The sequence below is a fragment of the Nycticebus coucang genome, chromosome X (assembly GCF_027406575.1).
Source record: "Nycticebus coucang isolate mNycCou1 chromosome X, mNycCou1.pri, whole genome shotgun sequence".
NCBI lineage: Eukaryota > Metazoa > Chordata > Mammalia > Primates > Lorisidae > Nycticebus > Nycticebus coucang.
Genome location: NC_069804.1, coordinates 118,577,097 through 118,600,336, shown reverse-complemented (window position 1 = coordinate 118,600,336; position 23,240 = coordinate 118,577,097). Strand labels below are relative to the sequence as shown.

The window sequence follows — 23,240 nt, the reverse complement described above, 5'->3', positions numbered from 1 at the left end:
TGAAGTTGTTCTGGGAACAAGTGGAAGATACCTTCAGCTCTCCTTTTAGTGTTTGACAGGGTACAGGGCTCTGCTACTTCAAGGGAGCCAGCTCAATGAAACTCACTTGTTCTGTACCTCATCTGATCCACTAAATAGTCCTGTAAGGCAAGTATTATCCCATGTTACAGATGACAAGACTGACTTGTATAGCAATGGATATGTTATAATTGCCAGGTTGACTCTTCTAGTTATTAATCCCAGAAGTAATGTGAATTTTACTTGTGTTCAGATAACAGGAATTTTAATGTCTTCATTGCCTTCATAAGCTCACTGAACAGTTCAATTGATTATTTATTGTTTTCAGTTTTATTTTTTATTATGACATATCCTTTAGGAAAACGTAGATGACTGAGCAAAGAAAAGAAAAAGAATCACACATGGGGGAGCCATAGGATGCCTCTACATAGCATGAGTAGGGGACCCAGAGGGGATAGCAATGCTCACTGAGCTAGGGAGGACATGGGAGGGGCACAGCAGCAGAGGCATGGAGGTACCTACACATCAGGTGATTGGACTCATTTTTGATTACAGTTGAGACCTATTCTTGGCCCCCATGCAGGAACAACCATTGTCTACTTTCCAATGTACAAACTTACAGAGTTTTCTCTGTGCACAAATGCATTATGCAAACATATTTACATTTTTACAAAAGTCAGGTGATACTGTATATTCGGTTCTGCAAATTTTATTGTTACTTTACAATGTACACTTTTTCCATGCACATGAATGAAAATTCGATACTAAAAGAGTGCTGTAATTTGGTCAAAAGACTGCTGGTAAGGAGAGTGACAGCTAAAGCAAATTATCAGCTTAAGGTTAAAGCACAGGACCTGGCAAATATCTACCAGGGAAAGCAGGGCTGGCAATATTCTCATCAGAGAACTCAGAATTGAAGGCCAAAGGCATTAAAGATATGGAATATCATGTAATCCCCTTTGGCCTCTACCTCCACCCCTCACTCCCCTGACACCCCGTTGTCCCCTTGGGGCAAATGAATCCTGTACATCTCTCTGCATCCAATGAAAACCACCCATTTTCTGCTTTTTCCTTAGCTCCTCCTGGGCCCTTGAAGCATCTCCACATTCTCTCATCTCCTCACTGCTCAAATGCCTTTCCTGTAAGTCCTCCTGACAGTCCTTGGGAGAGTCGTCAGTCCTCCCCCTGTCCGTTTTTCTTTTTGCTTTCCGGGGCACATAATCTTCAGCTGGACGCTTTTCGGTGGCCCGTGGCTGGGTCTCAGGCTTTGACTGGGATTCTGTCTTGCCCTCACCTTGTGGTTTGCCCTCATCTTCGGACTTTCCTTGCTTTCCCTCATCTTCTTGTCCCTCCTCATCTGGCTCTCCCTCATCCTCGAGCTTTCCCTCACATTCTGGCTTCTCTTCCACGTCCGGCTTTTCTTCCACGTCTGACTTTGCTTCATCATCAGGCTCTACATCCTCTTTTGGCTTTCCCTCGCTTTCCAGTTTCTCTTCATGTTTACTGTAGGGTTTCTCCATGTTGAGATTTTCCCTCTTTTTACTGTCCTGGGGAGTAGGAGCAGAGAAAAGAGGAGACATGGGAAACTAAGGGCATGGGTAGACTAAGGATTCCGACAGCACTTGCTTCTTGCCCCTGGTGAGGGATCCCCTACCCTGGCCAGACTTCCAAGTGTGCCTTCTGCCCACTCCTTACCCCACCATTTTTCCCACTCACGTGGGCCCACCATTCCCTGGAAGGCCCAGTCACCTTCTCTACACTCCTTCAGCCTGGGCAGTGGGGCCCCAAATTCTGCCCAGGCCAGGCCCTCCACACTCTGAATCCTTCTGGGTCGCTGTCCCTGTGCCCACCCCTTCACCCACCTGCAGAGATTCTGGACAGGCTGCTCCTCCTCAGGCCTCGCAGAGTGCTGGGAACAGACACGGAGACCTGCAGATAGACAGGAGACTGTGCAGGGGCTGCGTGCTCAGTGGGCTCAGAGGGACACGGGTCCTTTTAGTGCCTCCAGGCCCTTTTTCCCCAACAGACATCTACCTCCCCCGCATCCCAGCCGCCATTTCTTTCCAGGCCTTAGGCGCCAGACCAGGATGCTTTCCAAACTGCGTTTGGGTCTTGTGCTTCCCGCCCTGGTGGCAACCTGCTCCATCCCACTCGCTTTTCGCTGAGGTCAATTTGCCTTCACAGGTGGAGAGTGTGAGAGGGGGTTATCTCCAGAATATGCCTGCGTTTCGCTGTCGCACTGCGGGGGCGCCCCCCCCACAATTTCCTTATCTAAAATGGATGGGGAACTCAGAGGAAGGGGGTTGAAAAGGCTAGCTGACCCGTTGCGGAGTCCTCCCGCCCCCGCCCACTCTGTGTCCCCTGGTCACCAATCTCCCAGATTCCTTCCCTAGCCCCCTCCCCGCTGCTCCGGGATCCTACTCCCAACTGGCCACTCCACCCCTGCGCCGGGTCCGCTAGCAGCGCCCGCCTTCACACTGACCTGCGGGGATCCGGGACAGGCCTGCGTCGCCTCGGGCTCGCGGAAGCCCGCTTACCGCTCGTCCACCACTGGTGCAGCCCGGGAAGCTGGTTCGGCGCCGGTGCCGGGACCCGACCGCAGGGCGGGCAGGCTGGTGCCCACGTCGGCGCCCGGCAGGTCACGTGAACGGCGCGTCACCCGAGCTCGCCACCCCCCACCCCATTCCCAAGGGGCTGAGAGGATGAAAGGTGGGGGGTGTGTGGCAAAGGAGGGTCGTCAAGGAGAATCAGGTGCCTTTTAACCCCCAGGTGCATTTCAGAGCATCCTCCTACAGCATCTCTTTCAGATTGCCAGGTGTGATGGCTGATCAGAGAAGGTACCCGACTTTGCCAAGAAAGCTCAGCTCCTGGACCCCAAAGTCCACTTTGAAGACAGCTCTGCCAGCCTCAAGCCCAGGTGCTGGTGAATGCCAAGTAACTGAGCTGCCACCTTGAGTACTGGTGCTTCTGGGGTTCTATCCTGGACCTCTTTCCTCATTCCACAGGTTTTCCCCGGGGGATCTCACTTCCCTCTAAACACCAATGACTCCCAAATCCATATTTTCATGGTATTCCCTCCCCTGAGTCTCAGATCTGTTTTTTCTTTTTTGTTTTTTGCTTTCCTACCAGCAATGTAGGAGAGTATTTTATTTCCCAGTACCCTTTCCAACATAACACTATGACATACTTCAAAATTTTCACTAATATTATAGTTGATAAGCATCTTGATGATGTTTTATTTTGCCTTTCTCCGTCTTTAAGGACAATTTAAATACCTTTGTGAATTGTTGGTTCTTGTCTTTTTCACATTTTTCTAGTGGGTTGTTGGTCCTCCCTTCAATTTTCAAGTTTTCTTTATATGTTAACTCTATTAGGCCTTTATCTGTTGTATGTTACAAACATTATTTGTAGTTTGTCAGTTGCTTTTGTCTTTGTTTATAGCATTTTTCTGCTATGCATTTAAAATATAGATTTATCACTTTTATTGTCTCTAGATTTTGATTCATAGTTAAGAAATCTTAGCCGGGCGTTGTGGCAGGCGCCTGTAGTCCCAGCTACTCGGGAGGCTGAGGCAAGAGAATCGCTTAAGCCCAGGAGTTGGAGGTTGCTGTGAGCTATGTGAGGCCACGGCACTCTACCAAGGGCTATAAAGTGAGACTCTGTCTCTATAAAAAAAAAAAAAAAAAAAAAAAAAATTCAAGAAATCTTATCATATATGACGTCAAAGAAGAATTCACATGTTTTCTAGAAGCATTCACTTTTTAAAAATATTTAGAGCTGGCCGGGTGTGGTGGCTCACGCCTGTAGTCCCAGCGCTGTGGGAGGCCGAGGCCGGTGAATTGCCTGAGCTCAGAGGTTGGAGACCTGTATGTAACAGCAGTGAGCCAGAGTAAGACCCCGTCTCTACTAACATCAAGAACATCACCAGAGGAAGACAAAAAAGAGTACTTCAAATGAAGAAGAATGAACAAGGAAGTTGAAATTAAAAATAAAAAAAAATATTTACAGCTTATACTTGTATATGGTGTGAAGTATGGACTTTTTTCTTTTTTCAACTGGTTTCTCAGTTTTTCCACCATCACATCTTAAAAAGTTCATCTTTGCTCCAGTGATTTGAGATGCCACCTTTATTACACACTAAATTTCCATATGTACTTGGAAAATTTTCTGGGCTTTCTATTTCATTGGTCTATTTATTATTCATATACCAGTTTGAATTATAGAGTATTCATATAATTTCATGTATCTGGTGGATCTAGTCCTCAGTTTTTCTTTTTCAGCTTTTTCCTCTATGTTCTTGCTTATTTTCCCATATGAGCTTCAATATCAACTTGATTTAAATCCTTTTAAAACAACTATTAGACATATCCATTTGGATATCCCTGAGGGACCTCAAATATACTATGTCCCCAAGTGATTTTGCCATCCTTCCTCTCTTTTCTACACACAAAACTCAACCCTCTTTTTGTTTCCCTTGTCTTAATAGATGGCCTCAGAATCCACACAGTTGCCTAAGCAGGAAATCTGGGAATCATTCCTAATTCCCTCTTCCTCTCAATCTTTTCTAAATATATCTGAATCCTCCCAATTTTCTTCCATTTCCACTCTTGCTACCCTATTTCAGGCAATAAACTCCCCTTTCCTGGTCTATAGTAGCAGACCCCTTTCTGATTTTGCTACAAGTCTTGCTCTCCTCTGATAAATTCATCTTTCCAAAGCATTATACAGGTAGTCCTCAAGTTACAAACATCCAACTTATGTACAATTTGCACTTATGAATGGAAGCTAGTACAGGTGATAGGTAAACTACCTATTCCAACTTACATACAAATTCAACTTAAGAGCAAACCTACAGAACCTATCTCATTTGTAACCTGGGGACTGCCTGAACATCATATCATCCTACCACTTTTTTCTGTTTCATATTCATTATAGTCCTTGAAGTATGTAGGTCACAAACAAATTACCTTTAATACAGAAATCACTCCATAAGTCTGGTTAGAAAGGGATTTGGTCCCTAGCCTGATTACTTTCAAATCAATTTTTAGTAGTTATTGAAGATCTAAAGTAAGTTTTGAATTTTGAGATGTGACAAGAACTGTACTTACTGGATATTTAGACAATTAAGGAGGCCAGATCCCTGGATGGGATGATTTAGTCTTACAAAGGTGTGAATTCTATCCCTCCACCCTCTACCCCCAATTTGGAATTTCAGAGGATTTTCCATCAAAGGTCCTTTGACAAAATTAAATGGACAAGGACAGGCAAGAAATTAATAAAAGTAATGATAAAGGACTCTAGTTCTTTAACCCATGAGAGCGTCTAATAGTAAATCAAAATAATGTGGCACTGGTCTTAAAATATAAATCTGCAGAAGAAAAGCCAAGAATGCTCTTCTACATACCTAGGTTTCAATGAGCTTTTATTTATTTATTTATTTTTGAGACAGAGTCTCAGTATGCCGCCTTAATTGGTAAAGCCTTAATTGGTAGAGTGCTCTGGCATCACAGCTCACAGCAATCTCAGACTCTTGGGCTTAACAGAGTCTCTTGCTCAGCCTCCCAAGTAGCTGAGATTACAAGTGCCCACTACAATGCCTGACTATTTTTTTGTTGCAGGTGCCATTGTTTAGCTGACCCAGGCCGGGTTTGAACCCACCAGCCTTGGTGTGGCCAACGCCATGACCACTGTGCTATGGGTGCCCAGCCTCAATGAGTTATTTATTTATTTATTTATTTATTAATTTATTTATTTTTGGTAGAGACAGAGTCTCACTGTACTGCCCTCGGGTAGAGTGCCGTGGCATCACACGGCTCACAGCAACCTCTAACTCTTGGGGTTAACTCTTACGCGATTCTCTTGCCTCAGCCTCCCGAGCAGCTGGGACTACAGGCGTGCGCCACAATGCCCGGCTATTTTTCTGTTGCAGTTTGGCAGGGGATGGGTCCGAACCTGCCACCCTTGGCATATGGGGCCGGCGCCCTACTCACTGAGCCACAGGCGCCGCCCTCAATGAGCTTTTAATACATGAATAAGGTAGCGTTTAAATGTAGTGCCAAATCACTGGCTTATTGAATACACTGACTTTTTGCTCTAACTCAGTTCATGTGAATGCCACAACCTAGGCCTCTAAACCCAAGGAGAGATGTTTTATTTTTATTATTCTCATCAATAGGTGTTATTGAGTCCTTTATGTGCATGAGATCACATGGTTACCATATAACCTACACTATAACAACCAGTTTCATTATGTACAATAGATATCAAGAGCTAAAATATCAGCTTTGCCACTTACTAGTTGTGGGAATTTGGGAAAGTTCCCAAAACTCCATAAGCCTTAATTCTCTCTTTTAGAAAATGGGAGTAATATTACTTGCACCATAGAATTATTGTGAATTCTAAATAAAAACAGCTATATATAGTGCTCAGCATATAGTAAGTCTTCAATAAATAGCTCCTTTCAACCTCATCTCAACCTCCTATAAAAGGCATAATTTTGCAATAAAAATTTGCATAGCTATCAGAGGCATTATTTGAAAATGTAATAGTACATATAGTATAGTTCTTCTTATATGTGAGCTTCAGTGACATTAGATCAACAGATTATGGGGTAGGAGTAAAAAAACACTGCACCATCAGTTGTTCTTCTGCCCCATTATTTTACCTTCTAGATCAGTGGTTCTCAACCTTTCTAATGTTGTGAGCCTTTAATACAGTTCCTGTGGGTCACAACCCACAGGTTGACGACCACTGTTCTAGATAAACATTTGAGAAAGCAAAGGTATATGAGACATAGAAACACAAGGCACTGTGGATGAAACTTCTGTCTGGACAGAACACTGGAGTCTGGAGACTTCTCTGAATCCTTGGAGACAAAGCTATCATTACTGACTATATGTCCTTGCATAAGTCACTCCCAGTACACTGACTTCTCTGAAACACCATTAAGGAATGATAGATCTTCACACCTTGATCACTCAAAAAAGGCAGTCATAATGACTTCTTATCTATCCATTGGAGTAGTAGGTCAGGTTGGAGAGAAAAAGATCAAACATAAGGAAATAGTGCTGTCCTCTAGAGACCTCCGGGAGCATCATTTTTACTGAGTGCCTGCCATGTGCTCCACACGAGGAGAGCTGCTTCATTTAGGACAGTGGGGTATCCCAAGTACCCTCTCATCAATCCTTGAGTAGAGATTCTTTGCCCCATTATATCAATGAGAAACTTGAGGCTCAGGGAGATTTAAGTAAAGTGTTCAAGGATAGTATAACTATGGTATAAATTGAATATATATCATAGTTATGGATTGGAAGACTCATTGTTAGGAAGATGTTAATTCTTTACTGTTCTATAATTTCAACATAATCCTAAATCTCCTCTTCTGTTCTCTCCTTTCTTCTTTTCATGGAACTTGAAAACCTGATTCTAAAGTTTATACAAATATAAAAAAAATTAATCTAAGAATATGGGGAAGGAGGAGAGGGTGGGGATGGAGGGGGAAGGTTGGGCAGAGGGAGGGTGATTGGTGGGATTACACCTGCGGTGCATCTTACAAGGGTACATGTGAAACTTAGTGAATGCAGAATATGATTGTCTTAACACAATAATTAAGAAAATGCCAGGAATGCTATGTTAACCAGTGTGATGAAAATGTGCCGAACTGTTTATAAAACCAGTGCATGGTGCCCCATGATCGCATTAATGTACACAGCTATGATCTAATACTAATAAAAAAATAAAAAATAAAAAAATGAAAGAACAAAGAAAAAAAAGAATATCCTAAACATTACTGAAAAAGAACCATCTGGAAGACTTTTTTTTTTTTTTTTTGAGAGAAAGTCTCATTATGTCACCCTCAGTAGAATGCCATGACGTTACAGCTCACAGCAACCTCCAACTCTTGAGCTTAAGTGATTCTTTTGCCTCAGCCTCCCAAGTACCTGGGACTACAGGTGCCCACCACAATGCCTGGCTATTTTTTGGTTGTAGTTGTCATTGTCGTTTTGGCAGGCCTGGGCTGGGTTCGAACCCACCAGCTCTGGTGTATGTGCCTGGCTCCCTAGCTGCTTGAGCTACAGGCGCCGAGACCATCTGGAAGACTTTTATCTACTAAATACCAATACTTATGATGAAATCTAAATACAGTAGAACTTATGTAAGTTGACCATCCAAGGGACTGTAACGAAGTGGTCAACATACAGAGGTGGTCAATATAAGGAACTAGGCCTGCTGTACTGATGTGTACATGTGGTATATGTTCAGTCCATAACAATTAGGTCAACTTAAGGAGATGGTCAACTATGGAGGTTCTACTGTATTGAGACATATTATAAGTATAGTAATTCAATGTGATATTAATCAAGGATAGCCAAAGAAACCAATAGAATAAAACACATACCAGAAACAGACCTATGCATTATGGACCTTTGATTTACAATAAAGGTGTATTGTTAAACATTAGGGGAAAGGATAATTTTCTAACAAATAATGTTAAATGAACTGTATATTGATACGGAAAATATAAATCTTTACTCCTACGTCACATCATACATGTGGTTAATTTTATGTGTTAACTTGACAGGGCCACAGGGCCCAGACATTTGTTCAAATGTTATTCTGGGATGATTTCTGTATGAGATTAACATTTGAATCAGGAGACTAAAACAGATAGCACGTCCTAATGTGGGTGAACCTCATACAATGAATTAAAGACCTGAATAGAACACATAGGCTAAGAGGGACCTTCTGTTTGACTGCTTGGGCAGGGACATCAATCTTTTTCTGACTGTAAACTTAAACAGAAAAATCAACTCTCTGTGGGTCTCCATCTTGCTGAACGTAGTAGATCTTGGGAATTAGCTTCCATAACCACATGAGCCTTATAATAAATCAATGAGCATCAGAGACAATTCTGTTTTTCTGAAGAATCCTAATACATTATACAAAAAAAGCAATTTACGGTCAGTTATACATCTACTTTCTAGAAAATAATATAGAATATCTTCATGACTATTAAGGCAGGAACAGACTTTTTAAACTGGATACAAAGGCATTCATAATAAAGTAAAAAATTATAGGTTCGGTGCTTGTAGCTCAAGCGGTTAAAGCGCCAGCCACATACACCAGAGCTGGCGGGTGCAAATCTAGCCCGGGCCTGCCAAACAACAATGACAACTATAACCAAAAAATAGCCAGGTGTAGTGGTGGGCACCTGTAGTCCCAGCTACTTGGGAGGCTGAGGCAAGAGAATTGCTTAAGCCCAGGAGTTTGAGGTTGCTGTGTGCTGTGATGCCACAGCACTCTACCCAGGGTGACAGCTTGAGGCTCTGTCTCAAAAAAAAAGAAAGAAAAAAATGATAACCCTGACTCCATAGAAATTAAGACCTTCCATTAGTCAAAGAGTACCATTAAGAGAGTAAAAAGTGGGTTCAGAGTTCAGAGCCTGTAGCTCAGAGGTTAAGGGTGCCGGCCACATACACTGAGGCTGGTGGGTTCAAACCTGGCCCAGGGCTGCTAAACAACAATGACAACAACAACAACAACAACAAAATAGCCAGGTGTTATGCTGGGCGCCTGTAGTCCCAGCTTCCCGGGAGGCTGAGGCAAGAGAATTGCTTAAGCCCAAGAGTTTGAGGTTGCTGTGAGCTGTGATGCCACAGTACTCTACCAAGAAAAGTTGGTCCTAGGGCCTTTGTCTGTGGACTCCCAGCTACTCTCAGTAGACTTGAAGACTGCATAATTTAGGAATGCTTTATTCCTCACATCTCAAGAGTGTTCTTCACAATAAATGTCTACTTTTTAGGGGGAAGATTTTACCAGAGCTTTGTCTTAGAATTGTGGGGAAATGGTAATTATCCAACTCCATCACCCCCTGTACTTCTTTTTTTTTTAAGAGACAGAGTCACATTTTGTCGCCCTCCATAGAGGAGTGCTGTGGCATCACAGCTCACAGCAACCTCCAGCTCTTGGGCTTAGGTGATCCTCTTGCCTCAGCCTCCCAAGTAGCTGGAACTACAGGCGCTCACCACAACACCCTGCTATATTTTGTTGCAGTTTGGCTGGGGCTGGGTTCGAACCCTCCACCCTCAGTATATGGGGCTGGCGCCCTACTCACTGAGCCACAGGTGCCGCCCTCACCCTCTGTACTTCTTATGTCACCTAAGGGGAGGATAGAAGGCATACAAACGAAACACTTATGAGGGTCACAGGGCAGAAACATAGGTCCCCTAAAAGATGGACATTTAACTGAAAAATTATAGAATATTCTTTCTTCCCCACATTTTACCATTATACCATCAGGGTTCTAATATAATAAAAGTAAATTAAAACTGAAAGAGCTATACAAACTAGACTTTGTGTTTCAAAAGTCTAAAGTCAACATGGGAGACAAAATCATGAATACTGAGAAATTTGATGATTCTAATTTCTGTAGAGCAATAACAGACATTAATCAAAGCCCAATTCCTAGACGGATTAACATAGATCCTCACATTAGAGGCATTTTTACCTTAGTTCCTATCACCTGATACAACATATCTGGCTATTGACCAAAAAATTACAGGATACACCAAAAGTCAAGGACAGAAAATATCTGAAGAAACAATACAATCATCAGAACTAGATATAACATATGATATGATACAGACTGAGATATTATAGCTTATTGAATTTTCAGACAGGAAATTTAAATAACTGTGATTAATATGTTAAGGGCACTAATGAAAAATGGAGACAATATGCAGGAATAGATAGGTAATGTAGCCAGACAGATGGAAACCCCAGTAAAGATTCAAAAGAAAATGCCAGCAATTTTATAAAATTTGTAATAAAAATGAGGAATATGTCATTGATGGGTTCATCAATGGACTGGATACAGCTGAGGGAAAAAAATAAATCAATGAACTTAAAAATTTGTCAGTAGAAACATCTCAAATTGAAGGTTCGGTGCCTGTAGCTAAGTGGCTAGAGCACCAGCCAAATATGCTGGAGCTGGCAGGTTAGAACTCAGCCCAGGCCTGCCAAACAATGACAGCTATAACCAAAAAAAAAAAAGAAATAGCCGGGCATTGTGGTGAGTGCCTGTAGTTCTAGCTACTTGGGAGGCTGAGGCAAAAGAATCGCTTAAGCCCAAGAGTTTGAGGTTGCTGTGAGCTGTGACACTACGGCACTCTACCCAGGGTGATAGCTTGAGACTGTCTCAAAAAAAAAAAAAAAAGAAAGAAAGAAAAGAAAAGAAATATTAATCTATAGCACAGTGATTATGGTGCCAGCCACATACACCAAGGCTCAAGGGTTCGAACCTGGCTCAGGTCTGCTAAACAATGATAACTGTAACAAAAAATAGTTGGCTATTGTGGCAGGTGCCTGTAGTTCCAGCTACTTGGGAGGCTGAGGCAAGAGAATCGCTTAAGCCCAGGAGTTGGAGGTGGCTGTGAGCTGTGATGCCACGGTGCTCTACCAAGGGCAACATAGTGAGACTCTGTCTCAAGAAAAAAGAAAAAGAAGAATGTACAAACAACTTCACTAAAAGGGATAAAGGAATAAGGTGCTGACACAGGTGAATTTGGAAATGAGCTTAGTCTGTATGAATAAAAGCAAAAGGAACTATACACAGTACTCAAGTTAAGTAGTTTTCTTTTTCTTTCTTTCTTTTTTTTTTTTTTGAGACAGAGTCTCACTTTTTCACCCGGGGAAGAGTGTCATGGTGTCGTAACTTATAGTAACGTCAAACTCTTGGGCTCAAGCAATCCTCTTGACTCAGCCTCCTGAGTAGCTGGTACTACAAGTGCCCAACACAATGCCCGCTGTTTTTTCTACTTTTAGTAGAGATGGAGTCTCATTCTTGCTTAGGCTGGTCTCAAATTTCTAAGCTCAAGCAATCCACTTACCTCGGCCTCCCAGAGAGCTAGGATTACAGGCGTGAGCCACTGCATGCAGCCCAAAGTTGTTTTCCAAAGGGGTACAGGGTAACAATTTAATAACCACCATACATGTATACTAGAATTGAACATTTAACAAAATGGATGGCAAATAGGTTTCTCATAATTGGAATGGAAGGTTACAGATAAGCAACAGTAGGCTAGAATGATCCATGCAATAATAGATTGTAATTGGCGACGACAGTTTAAACTCATGTTTAGCTTTATATAAAGCTGATTCACATACAGAAATATTCATTTCTATAAGTATTTTCTATATGTATAAAGAAACCCTTATATCTGGGTTATTACATATATATATATCTCCTTGCTCTGGCAACTGAAGAGGGCCTAGAAGCAACAATATATCCAAATGGCAATGAGTATGCCTAGGATCCAGATCTTGGCTTTTTAATACCATTCTCCAACATAAGATACCAGAGTTTATGTTTAAGAAATGGATGGTTCTAGGCAGGAAACATGAAAGATAAGGCTAGAACATCTTGAGTGCCAGAAATTAAGAAAGTATTGGAAAAAAACAAACAAACCAACCAAAAACCCAGCTGGCCTGAGCTCAGGTGTTCAAAATCAGCCTGAGCAAGAGTGAAACCCCGTCTCTAATAAAAATAGAGAAATTAGCTGGGTGACTTGGCTGGAACCTATAGTCCCAGTCCAGTACTCGGGAGGCTGAGGCAGGCAGATTGCTTGAGCCCAGGAGTTTGAGGTTGCTGTGAGCTAGGCTAATACCATAGCACTCTAGCCTGGGCAACAGAGTGAGACTGTCTCAAAAAAAAAAAAAAAAAAAGCTGTAGTCCCAGCTACTTGGGAGGCTGAGGCAAGAAAATTGCCTAGGCCCAGGAACCGGAGGTTGCTGTGAGCTGTGTGACGCCACGGCACTCTACCAAGGGCGATAAAGTGAGACTCTGTCTCTACAAAAAAAAAAAAAAAATCCAACACAACAGTGTGGATATGTTAAATGAATACAGGAACCAAATGAAAGTTCTCAATGGTCAAAGCCAGAATAATTTGAGCAATGAAATTTGTAAAGTAGTATTGTATTATTATCCAAAGTACAGAATAAATATTCATGAGTCTGTACTAATATAAATAAATGGAGAAGAGTCAAATATTTTCTGCAGAAGAATTCCAAATAATTTTTGTAAGGCTGGGCACGGTGGCTTATGCCTGTAATTCCAGCACTCTGGGAGGCTGAAACAGGCAGATCACCTGAGCTCATGAGTTCGAGACCAGCCTGAGCTAAATTGAGACTCCACCTCTAAAAATAGCCAGGAGTTGAGGCAGGCATCTGTAATCCCAGCTACTCGGGAGGCTGAGGCAAGAGAATCCAGGAGTTTGAGGTTGCTGTGAGCTATGATGCCATATCACTCCACTGGGGCAACCAAGTGAGACTCTGTCTCAAAACAAATTTTTTTTTTTTTTTTTTTTTTTGTAGATACTCTGCCATCAAGGAATAATGCCTTGGTAATGCCTCATTCTTTGAGTACAGGCTATTAACAGTGACTTTGTTTTAAGAGTACAGTGTGGAAAGGAAGAAATAAAAGAGTAACTTTACCATGGAGAAACATGACAAACTTCAGCAGGTGAACAAGGTTAACATCAACAGTGATAAATGTTATTATGTACCTTTTACATCATGTAATGAGAATGGCATTTTCCCTTTGTTGTCTTCTCCAAAACACATAATGCTGTGTAACCACAAGACAAGAATCAAGCAAACCGGCTCCTGTGGCTCAAAGGAGTAGGGCGCCAGCCCCATGTGCTGGAGGTGGCGGGTTCAAACCCAGCCCCGGCCAAACAAACAAACAAAAAACTGCAAAAAAAAAAAAAAAAAAAGAATCAAGCAAACCCAAATTTTGGAGTGTTATAAAAATACCTGACTAGTACTTCTCAAAAGTGTCAAGGTCATCAAAAACAAGGAAAGTCTGAGAAACTTTCACAGCCAAGAGGAGCCTATGGAGACAGGACGACTAAATGTAATGTGGTAATCTGGATGGGACCCTGGAACAGAAAAAACAAAAAAACAAAAAAAACAAAAACAAAAAAACATTAGGGGAAATCTGAGTAAAGTATGTACTTTAGTTAATAACCATGTTATCAATACTGGTTCACTGTGACAAATGCACCATACTTAGACTGTTAATAACAGGGTACACTATGTGTGGGGTAAAAGGAAACTGTGTTGTCTTGCAATTATTCTGTAAATCTACAAGTGTCCCAAAATAAAAGCTTATTTAAAAAACACTGTAAGCAAGTAAAAAGTTACTGAAGAGCCAGCAGGGAAAATTACATAGGGAGATGGGTGTATTAAAATAGTAAGGCAGGGCTTAACAGGAATTTCCTGGGAGACAATTCCTAAGAAAAAAGTGTCAGCAGACAAGAGATTAACAAGTGAGAACAGCACAGCATCTGGTCACTTAGACTTTTTTCCTGGCTCACTCTCCAGTGGAGACAGCTATATGCAAACACACACACACAAATCAACAGAAAACATGGCAAGGAGTGTTAAGAACTTCGTAAAATATCAAGGCCCAAGTGACTACTGGGTACTACCCACCTGGGTTAGGGTAATTCTATGGTAGGTAGAAAGGAATTTTCCACTCTTCTATTGGGACATAGTGTTGCTTTGGTCCATCATGGTCTCCAGCCCACCAGCAACAGTGGGGGCCTTAGGAGGGTACAGGATTTATAAGAAGAGGCAGTGACCAACAGACATGGCATTACCCAGGTGAGAGTGGCATCCACCTCTCAGTTGACTAGACTTATTTCTGGGCTCAGGTGAGACCTCCCTTACCCCTCCCCCAAGTGTCTGACCAGGTACTGGTCCTGCCAGTCCAGGGGAGAGGGTAGGAGCCACCACAACACAGCTCATGCACTCAATACCTCATTTGATCTTCTCTACAGCCCTGGAAGACAAGTTTTATACCCATTTCACTATTTCACAGATGACAAGGTTGTCTCTTATAGCAATGGATCTGTAGTGACCATTGGTTTACTCCTCCAGCTTTGAGTCCCAGAGGTAAGGTGACTTTCACTTGTCATTTTACTTCCTGACAAGAATTTTAAGTGTCTCTACTGTCTTAATAAACTCACTGGACAGTTGTTTTGATTACTTATGAAATTCTTCCAAAAATTTATCTTTTATTATTTTCATGACTAAAGTAATCTGTATTTTTAGGAGGAAATAGGTGAACAAAAACCATCACCTACAGACAACCACTGTTAATCTTCTAGTGGATACTGCTTTCAAGGTTGTTTTCTATATGTATAGACAGCAATCTTTGTAGTTTTACAAAAATGTACTGATGCCACATATTTGGTTCTACAAGTTGTGTTTTTTAATTTTACAATGCACCATTAAACATTATTTCCATGCATCAGATGAAAATCTGCTACTGAAACTTAAGTGCTGCAGTTAGGTCTAAAGGCTGCTGGTAATAGGACACCTGGTAAAATATTACCATAAGGTTAAAGCACAGGGCCTGGTTAATGTCTGCTGGGACACTACACATAAGGAATGTCTTCAATGTCCCTTCGTGGGGCCCTGCACCCACCCCTGAATTCTCTTGGGCCTCTCGGGTAGAAGGGATCCTGTAAATTTCTTTGCATCCACAAAAATCCCCCCAGTTTCTGTTTGCTTTTTCTCTTTTCATCTTCCACCTTAGCCATATTGTCAAATTCTCTTATCATGTCTTCATTGCTGAAATTCATATCGTGTACAGCCTCTTTATATTCTTTGAGGTACTCGGCCAGCCCCTTGTCAGTTTTTCTCTTGGCTTTCCTGGGTATATCATCCTCAGCTGGGCGCTTTCCTGCAGCCCTTGTTTCACTCTTTGGCTTTTCTTTCTCTTTTGGCTCTTTATTGCTCTCTGACTTTCCCTCCCTCTCAAGCTTTCCTCCTTCCTTTGCTTTCCCCTCACTCTCTGGCTTTTCCTCATCCCCTAACATTTCCTTGTCTTCTGTCTTTCCCTCATTTTCTAACTTCTCCTGATCTTCCAGAGTACAAGCTACTTCTGGCTTTCCCTCATCCTGTGGCTTTTCTTCATTTTCTGTCTTTCCTTGATTCAAAGGCATTCTTTCATTTTCATTGCAGAGCTTTTCCATGTTGAGATTTCCCCTCCTTTTCGTGTCCTGGGGGATTGGGGTGGAGGGAAGAGGAGACAAAGAGGAGAGTGGGAAACTGAGGGCATGAGGGTGGATTGCAGGTCCGGATAGCACTGGCATCTTGCCCCTCGTGAGGGATCCCCTACCCTGGCCAGACTTCCAAGTGTGCCTTCTGCCCACCCTTTACCCCACCATTCCTCCCACACACGTGGGCCCACCATTCCCTGAAAGGCCCAGTCACCTTCTCTACACTCCTTCAGCCTGGGCAGTGGGGCCCCAAATTCTGCCCAGGCAATGCCCTCCACACTCTCAACCCTTCTGGGTCGCTGTCCCTGTGCCCACCCCTTCACCCACCTGCAGAGATTCTTGACAGGTTGCTCCTCCTCCTCAGGCCTCGCAGAGTGCTGGAACAGACACGGAGACCTGCAGACAGACAGGAGACTGGGCAGGGTCTGCGTGCACGGTGGGCTCACAGGAACTCGGGTCTCTTTCTTGCATCTGGGCGCTCCTTGCCAACGTTTTCCTCTCTTACTTTCCCTGCACCTCAGCCGCCATTTCTTTCCAGGCCTTGGGCATCAAACTAGGATGCTTTCCAAACTAATTTTGGATCGCTGAGTCCTTCTTCCCTAGAGTCAATTCGCCTGCCCACCCTAGCTGTCAATATATTTTTCTATGCACGGAACGGTAGAAAGGGTTTAATCTCACTGCTGGGGCATTCCCAAGCCCACCATCTACGGTTCCAAAATGGACGGACGGGAAAGAAGAGGTGCCTAGAAAGCAGGCATGGATACTTGGGGGTGTTTGCGTCCCCCCCCCCAACTCCGGTCCACTGTCTGTTTGCTCTCCCGCAGCCACCCTGCACAATCTGGCCACCGCCATCTCTATCTACATTCGGGCCAGTTTCCTTGGACCCAGGCCCACCCCCAGTCTTTCCCACACTGTACCCGTTCTCCCTCCCCATTCCAGAGTTCCGCTGGCTGCGTGGAAGGCCCTCACACTGACCTGAAAGAAGCTAGAGCGGCAATTAGGAGCCCAGGGGAAGAAACAGACGGGGACCTAACCACAGGCAGAGAGGGCAGACACCCGGACTGGTGCCCACATTTGCGCCCGGCAAGTCACGTGACCGCACCAGCCGGCGCTCCACTGCTGCCATGCCCCGCCTACCAGCTCCGCAAGCCGGTTGCCTGCTGCCCCGCACCTCTCCGGAGCAGGCATAGTCTCACTTACCGAGCCCTTTTGTTCTCCTTGTTGAGAAGTTGGTCTAAAAAAGAATTTTAATGAAAATCACAAAAGCTTTTTTTTTTTTTTTTTAATGGATTGGGCAGTCTGGGGAGGAGTCAATAGTTGCTCTTAAATACCATTGAAATAACGTAGACCCACCCAGTAAAATTGTTTTATTTATTTTTTTTTGGCCGGGGCTGGGTTAGAACCCACCACCTCTGGCATATGGGACCGGCGCCCTACTCCTTGAGCCACAGGCGCCGCCCGTAAAATTGTTTTAATGTTAACTTCGTACAATAATAGTATGAAGAGTAGAATATTGCACTTTTAGAAAAAAAGTTAGGACAAACATGAAAAAATGTTCATCATCCCTATCTATTAGAGAAATGCAAATCAAAACCACCCTGAGATACCATCTAACCCCAGCGAGAATAGCCCAACATCACTAAATCTCAAAACTGCAGATCCTGGCGTGGATGTGGAGAGAAGGGAACACTTTTACACTGTTGGTGGGACTGCAAACTAGTACAACCTTTTTAGAAGGAAGTATGGAGAAACCTCAAAGCACTCAAGCTAGACCTCCCATTTGATCCTGCAATCCCATTACTGGGCATCTACCCAGAAGGAAAAAAAAAATCCTTTTATCATAAGGACGCTTGTACTAGACTGTCTATTGTAGCTCAATTTACAATGGCCAAAGTGTGGAAACAGCCTAAATGCCCACCAACCCAGGAATGGATTAACGAGCTGTGGTATATGTATACCATGGAATACTATTCAGCCGTTAAAAAAATGGAGACTTTACAGCCTTCGAATTAACCTGGATGGAAGTGGAAGACATTATTCTTAGTAAAGCATCACAAGAATGGAGAAGCATGAATCCTATGTACTCAATTTTTATATGAGGACAATTAATGACAATTAAGGTCACGGTGGAGGTGGGGGAAGGGGAAAGCAGAGAGAGAAAGAAGGAGGAAGGAGTGGGGAAAGGAAGAGCAGAGAGAGGGAAGGAGGTGGGGGTGGGTCCTTGGTGTGTGCCACACCTTCTGGGGCTAAGACATGATTGCAAGAGGGACTTTACCTAACAAATGCAATCAGCGTAACCTGGATTAATGTACCCTCAACGAATCCCCAACAATAAAAAAAAAAAGTTAGGAAAATGTCTCCCCAGAAAAGGAAAAAAGAAATTGTCACTTTTTCTTGACATGTACAAAAATTCTAATGAACACAAAAGGGAAATTAAGTTTCAAATATAAGAACAATTAATTTACCTTAAGTTAGAAACTGAATATACGAGGGACAATGACAAGACCATATATGACAATAGAGCTGTGACCCACAATCTTTGCAGCAAATACCCCCAGTAGCCAAATCAGAGTCTTCAGAAATCTCCATGACTTGATCAACTCTCCAGCCTTCCCAAGTTTTTGGTCCATGACTAATAAGAAAAGGCCAAATATGTTCCAGGAATTTGTTGAAAAGAAAATACAAAAGCCAAGTATGTATCCCTAACCAATCACATAGGATGCCTTGCTTTTTGTAATTCTAGCTCCAGCTTCTTCATACCAACAACCTCTATTCAGAGTATAACTGATGTCTTCCATTTTTTTTTTTTTTTAACCTATAAAGTTTTCCTACTCCCCGTCTGCCTTTGACTCTTCTGTCAAACTCTAATTATGATGGCTGACTTCCTTGCCTTGACAAGTTATAAGTAGCCTCTGTTTGTTCTCATGTGGAGCACCTCCATTTATCTCCACATGAGCTTTTGGTGTGGAAGGCCTTTAAATACAGTCATGCATCACTGAATGATGGGATACTGAGAAATGCCTCATTAAACATTTTTTGTTTGAGACAGTCTCACTTTGTTGCCCCTGGCTATTGTGCCCTGGCATCATATCTCACGGCAACCTCAAACTCCTGGGCTCAAGCAATCCTCTTTTCTCAGCCTCCCAACAAGCTGTGACTACAGGTGCCTGCATGCTGCCAGGCAAGTTTTTCTATTTTTAGTAGAGACGGGGGTTCTTGCTCTTGCTCATGCTTGAACTCCTGAACTCAAGAATCTACCCACTTCAGCCTCCCAGAGTGCTAGGATTATAGGTGTGAACCACTGTGATTGGCTCTCATTAGGCAATTTTGTAGTTATGGGAAAATCATAAAGTGTGCTTCATACAAATCTAGATAGTATAGCCTACTACATACCTGGGCCATATGTATAGCTTATTGCTCTGGTGGGCATATTATTTGTTGTCCATCACTGACCAAAACATCCGTGTGTGGTGCATGATGCAACATAACAAAGAACAACTAAGAAAGGTATTGGTATATTTGATTACATGAAAATTTTTAACAGACTTGTTGAAGGACTGGGGACATATGCACTATCCTCTGCTCTTGTTTAATACGTTAGTAAAAATTTTCTGAAGGTAGACTTTGTAAATTGTTTAAAAATAAAAATATGTGATCTTTTGGCCTAGTAATTGCAATTATAATATTTACCCATGGAGATAGTTAATACAATGCTAAAATATACTCTTATGCTTAAAATATTCTATTTTAAAAATTCCCATAGCAATTATTTATTGACTATTAATTCTTTCTTGGTACTGAGGCTACAGTAGTGATTCCACTGGCTTAGTTTGTAATTAAAAAAATAGAACATCACTAATATCCATCAATACAGATTAAGTTACATAATCTTCTTAGTACATCTGTTTACCCTTGTTATCTCTGGGTGTTAGGTTTATAAAAATAATCCTTATATATTGGACACTTAAGACAGAGTAAAAACAATTATTAACTGTCCATTTTCCCAGTGGGTTGTGACACTACTATGTGTGGTGGGATACAAAAGACAGCTACAAGTATGTGGTATTGCCCTGTAGAAATGGCCACTTATGTGCCAGGCACTGTGCTAGTACCTTCTATTATCTTGTGTGCTATTTCATTTATCCCTGATGGAGCCCACACTTCAAGGAAGCAGAATTATACAAAGCTACAATCTTAAGCCACTGTAGTACTGGAATATATATATATAGTAAGAGGAATAAAATAATAAAGGTCACTTAGACACCCCAGTATACAAGTTTTTAGTAACTGCTTGCTAATAAACATGAGGTTTCATTTTGGGGTGATGAAAATGTTCTAATATTTGTTGTGATGATGGTTGTACAACTCTTGTATATATTAGAAAACATTGAATTGTGTACTTTAAATGGGTAAAGTATTTGGTATGAGAATTATATTTCAATAAAACTATTACAAACAGGGTGGTGCCTCTGGCTCAGTGAGTAGGTCGCCGGCCCCATATACCGAGGGTGGCGAGTTCAAACCCAGCCCCGGCTGAACTGCAACCAAAAAATAGTCGGGCTTTGTGGCGGGCGCCTGTAATCTCAGCTGTTCGGGAGGCTGAGGCAGGAGAATCGCGGAAGCCCAAGAGCTAGAGGTTCCTGTGAGTCCTGTGACATCATGACACTCTACTGAAGGCTGTAAAGTGAGACTCTGTCTCTACAAAAAAAAAAAAAAAAAAATTAAAAAATAAACGATTACAAGCATCTGTGATGATATTGATAATTTCAAAGTAGTCTATTATGTCAATATGTCTATTATGACAATTTTGATCAATATACTACAGATTTTCTATACAGCAGATTGAATTAGGATTACAATATATATTTTTTTTTTTTTGTAGAGACAGAGTCTCACTGTACTGCCCTCGGATAGAGTGCCGTGGCGTCACAAGGCTCACAGCAACCTCTAACTCTTGGGCTTACGCGATTCTCTTGCCTCAGCCTCCCAAGCAGCTGGGACTACAGGCGCCCGCCACAACGCCCGGCTATTTTTTTGTTGCAGTTTGGCCGAGGCTGGGTTTGAACCCGCCACCCTTGGCATATGGGGCCGGCGCCCTACTCACTGAGCCACAGGTGCCGCCCAGGATTACAATTTTTCAGTGGCACCTGTGGCTCAAAGGAGTAAGGCGCCGGCCCCATATGCTGGAGGTGGTGGGTTCAAACCCAGCCCTGGTCAAAAAATAAAAATAAATAAATAAAATAGTTAAAAAAAAAGATTACAATTTTTCTCTATTATAGGTGTGTTTACATTTACATCTTAGTCTATTCGATCATTTTGTCAGGATTTATTCTAAGAAATTGAATTGATGGATCAAAAGCTATGAATTTATTTTTTAGACAGATTCTCACTCCATTGCCTTGGGGTTGAGTACCGTGGCATCAACATAGCTCACAACAATCTCAGACTCCTAGGCTTAAGCAAACCTCTTGCTTCAGCCACCAAGTAGCTGGGACTATAGGCACATACCACAAGGCTTGGCTAGCTTTTCTATTTTAGTAGAGATGCGGGTCTTAGTGTTGCTCAGGCTGGTCTCGAACTCCTGAGGACAAGCGATCCACCCGCTTCAGGCTCCCAGACCGGTGGGATTACAGGCATAAGCCACCAGGCCCGGAAAAATTTTAAGATTTTCTTTTTCTTTCTTTCTTTCTTTCTTTTTTTTTTTTGAGACAGAGCCTCAAGCTGTCACCCTGCGTAGAGTGCTATAGCATCACAGCTCACAGCAACCTCTAACTCCTGGGCTCAAGCGATTCTCCTGCCTCCGCCTCCCAAGTGGCTGGGACTATAGGCTCCTGCCACAACCCCTGGCTATTTTTTGGTTGCAGCCAGCAGCTGTCATTGTTGTTTGGCGGGCCCAGTCTGGATTCAAACCCGCCAGCTCAGGTGTATGTGGTTGGCGCCTTAGCCGCTTCAGCCACAGGCACCAAGCCTCTTTTTTTTTTTGAGAAAGAGTCCCACTTTGTTGCCCTGGCATCATAGCTCACAGCAACTTCAAACTCTTGGGCTCAAGTGTTCCTCTTGCCTTAGCCTCCAGAGTAGCTGGGACTACAGGCGCCTGGCTATTTTTAGAGATGGGACCTCAATCTTGCTCAGGCTTGTCTCCAACTCCTGAGCTCGGGCAATCCACCCACCTGGGCCTCCCAGAGTGCTAGGATTACAGAGGTGAGCCATCCACCTACCCTCCCATCCTGCCTAAAATTTCTTATGGTTACTATGTTGTTAATTATAAAACTACAGAAAACATGCCAGGCACGGTGGCTCATGCCTGTAATCCTAGCCCTCTGGGAGACCGAGGTGGGTGGATTGCTCGAGCTCAGGAATTTGAGACCAGTCTGAGCAAGAGTGAGACCCAATGTCTACTAAAACTAGAAAAAGTAGCTGGGCGTTGTGGTGGGCACCTGTAGTCGCAGCTAGTTGGGAGGCTGAGGTGAGAGGATCCCTTGAGCCCTGGAAACTGAGGTTGCTGTGAGCTGTGTTGATGCCAGGGCACTCAACCCCAAGGTGACAGAGTAAGACTTTCTCAAAAAGAAAAAAAAAATGAAACTACAGAAAAACACAGACATGTATATAATGTAGAGAGTAGAGTTGTATGTTTTACATTATTAAATTTTCTATGCTTATTTCATATATATAATTTATACTTTAATAAAATTATACCATATATACTGTTCTCGTACTTGAGGTTCCTTCACTAGTATGTCTTCAGCACATTCACATGTTGCTAAACTTAGAACTACTTTATACATTTTATTGGTTGCCTTTTATTTTACTCTTTAGAGTTACCAAAATTTATTTAGTCAATCCTCCATTGATTAGCATTGGAAATGTTCCATACCTTTACTATTAACAGCATTGCTCCAATGAATATATATATGCAGCCTCGGCACCCCTAGCACAGTGTTTATGGCGCCAGCCACATACACCCAGGCTGGCAGGTTCGAACCGGGCCTGGGCCAGCTAAACAACAATGACAACTGCAACAAAAAATAGCTGGCTGTTGTGGCGGGCATCTGTAGTCCCAGCTACTTGGGAGGCTGAGGGAATAGAATTGCTTAGCCCAAGAGTTTTTGGCCAGGACCGGGTTTGAACCCACCACCTTTGGTATATGGGGCTGGT

At 42.7% G+C, this 23,240-nt stretch overlaps 2 protein-coding genes across 6 annotated transcripts; both read right to left on the bottom strand.

The window, feature by feature from the left end:
- Window positions 1-714: 714 nt before the first annotated feature.
- On the bottom strand, window positions 715-17,103 carry TCEAL3 (transcription elongation factor A like 3). 5 transcript variants are annotated; one of them, XM_053580179.1, is made up of 4 exons: window positions 17,061-17,103; window positions 16,413-16,481; window positions 1,881-1,947; window positions 715-1,565 (listed from the first exon to the last, which is right to left on the bottom strand). In XM_053580179.1, the coding sequence occupies exon 4, from the start codon at window positions 1,536-1,538 to the stop codon at window positions 948-950; it is 591 nt and encodes a 196-aa protein (XP_053436154.1). In that variant the 5' UTR covers window positions 1,539-1,565; window positions 1,881-1,947; window positions 16,413-16,481; window positions 17,061-17,103; the 3' UTR covers window positions 715-947. The 5 variants fall into 5 exon arrangements, with proteins under 5 accessions (XP_053436154.1, XP_053436156.1, XP_053436153.1 ...); XM_053580181.1 differs by having other exon boundaries at window positions 715-1,560; XM_053580178.1 differs by lacking the exons at window positions 16,413-16,481; window positions 17,061-17,103 and adding an exon at window positions 2,501-3,030 and having other exon boundaries at window positions 715-1,560.
- TCEAL4 (transcription elongation factor A like 4) lies at window positions 15,270-16,480 on the bottom strand. The gene is made up of 2 exons (XM_053580177.1): window positions 16,413-16,480; window positions 15,270-16,085 (listed from the first exon to the last, which is right to left on the bottom strand). Exon 2 carries the CDS (start codon window positions 16,056-16,058, stop codon window positions 15,459-15,461), a length of 600 nt encoding a protein of 199 aa, XP_053436152.1. The 5' UTR covers window positions 16,059-16,085; window positions 16,413-16,480; the 3' UTR covers window positions 15,270-15,458.
- Window positions 17,104-23,240: the final 6,137 nt, after the last annotated feature.

Excerpts from the sequence above, each read along its gene's own strand:
- TCEAL3 (XM_053580179.1), bottom strand. The coding sequence starts at position 1,538 with ATGGAGAAACCCTACAGTAAACATGAAGAGAAACTGGAAAGCGAGGGA.
- TCEAL4 (XM_053580177.1), bottom strand. The coding sequence starts at position 16,058 with ATGGAAAAGCTCTGCAATGAAAATGAAAGAATGCCTTTGAATCAAGGA.